The 480-nt window shown below is 34.0% G+C and overlaps 1 protein-coding gene across 1 annotated transcript in view; it reads right to left on the bottom strand.

The window, feature by feature from the left end:
• Positions 1-298: 298 nt before the first annotated feature.
• Positions 299-480, bottom strand: part of LOC119588961 (dynein intermediate chain 2, ciliary-like) — a 5,936-nt gene continuing 5,754 nt past the window's right edge. The window contains exon 3 of the mRNA XM_037937567.1: positions 299-435. Within this exon, the coding sequence (XP_037793495.1) occupies positions 299-435 (137 nt within the window). The remainder of the gene's footprint in view (positions 436-480) is intronic.

The following is a 480-nucleotide window of genomic DNA, read 5'->3' as shown; positions in this document are numbered from 1 at the left end:
AAACATAAAAGCATAAAATTAAAATCACAAAAAACTTTCATATATTTCAGTATTGTTTGAGTTCATGAAATGTATTAATACAGACTTGCTTCCTACCTCTCCAACCTCGATCATAACATGCATAAGAAAAGCAAAGAAAAAGGCATGCAAAGGGTGTCACCCCTACTTTTAATCTACAAGTAATTTAACTTTCGATTGTATTATTATTACTACTATAAATAACAATCTAAACTCGTCTGTCTATGAATAGATTATTAAGACAATGGAACTGAGGTGATAAAAAGAAATTGATGAAAGTTTACTGATGACTAACCTGAGGGTGGAGGTGCAGTGAAGTGACACCGCTTTGGGTGAGCAAAACGCGCTCAGGTGTACTAGGATTCTTTAGTGTGTAGAAACACAGCATCCCTTCCCCATCTCCATTTTTCGAATCAACTGAAAGACACATGAATTGCAAAGAATTATACATATATGAAGTAT

This window comes from Penaeus monodon, chromosome 24 (genome assembly GCF_015228065.2).
Source record: "Penaeus monodon isolate SGIC_2016 chromosome 24, NSTDA_Pmon_1, whole genome shotgun sequence".
Taxonomy (NCBI): Eukaryota; Metazoa; Arthropoda; class Malacostraca; order Decapoda; family Penaeidae; genus Penaeus; species Penaeus monodon.
Note: the sequence above shows the minus strand (reverse complement) of the source record. Positions and strands in the feature narration are given on the sequence as shown.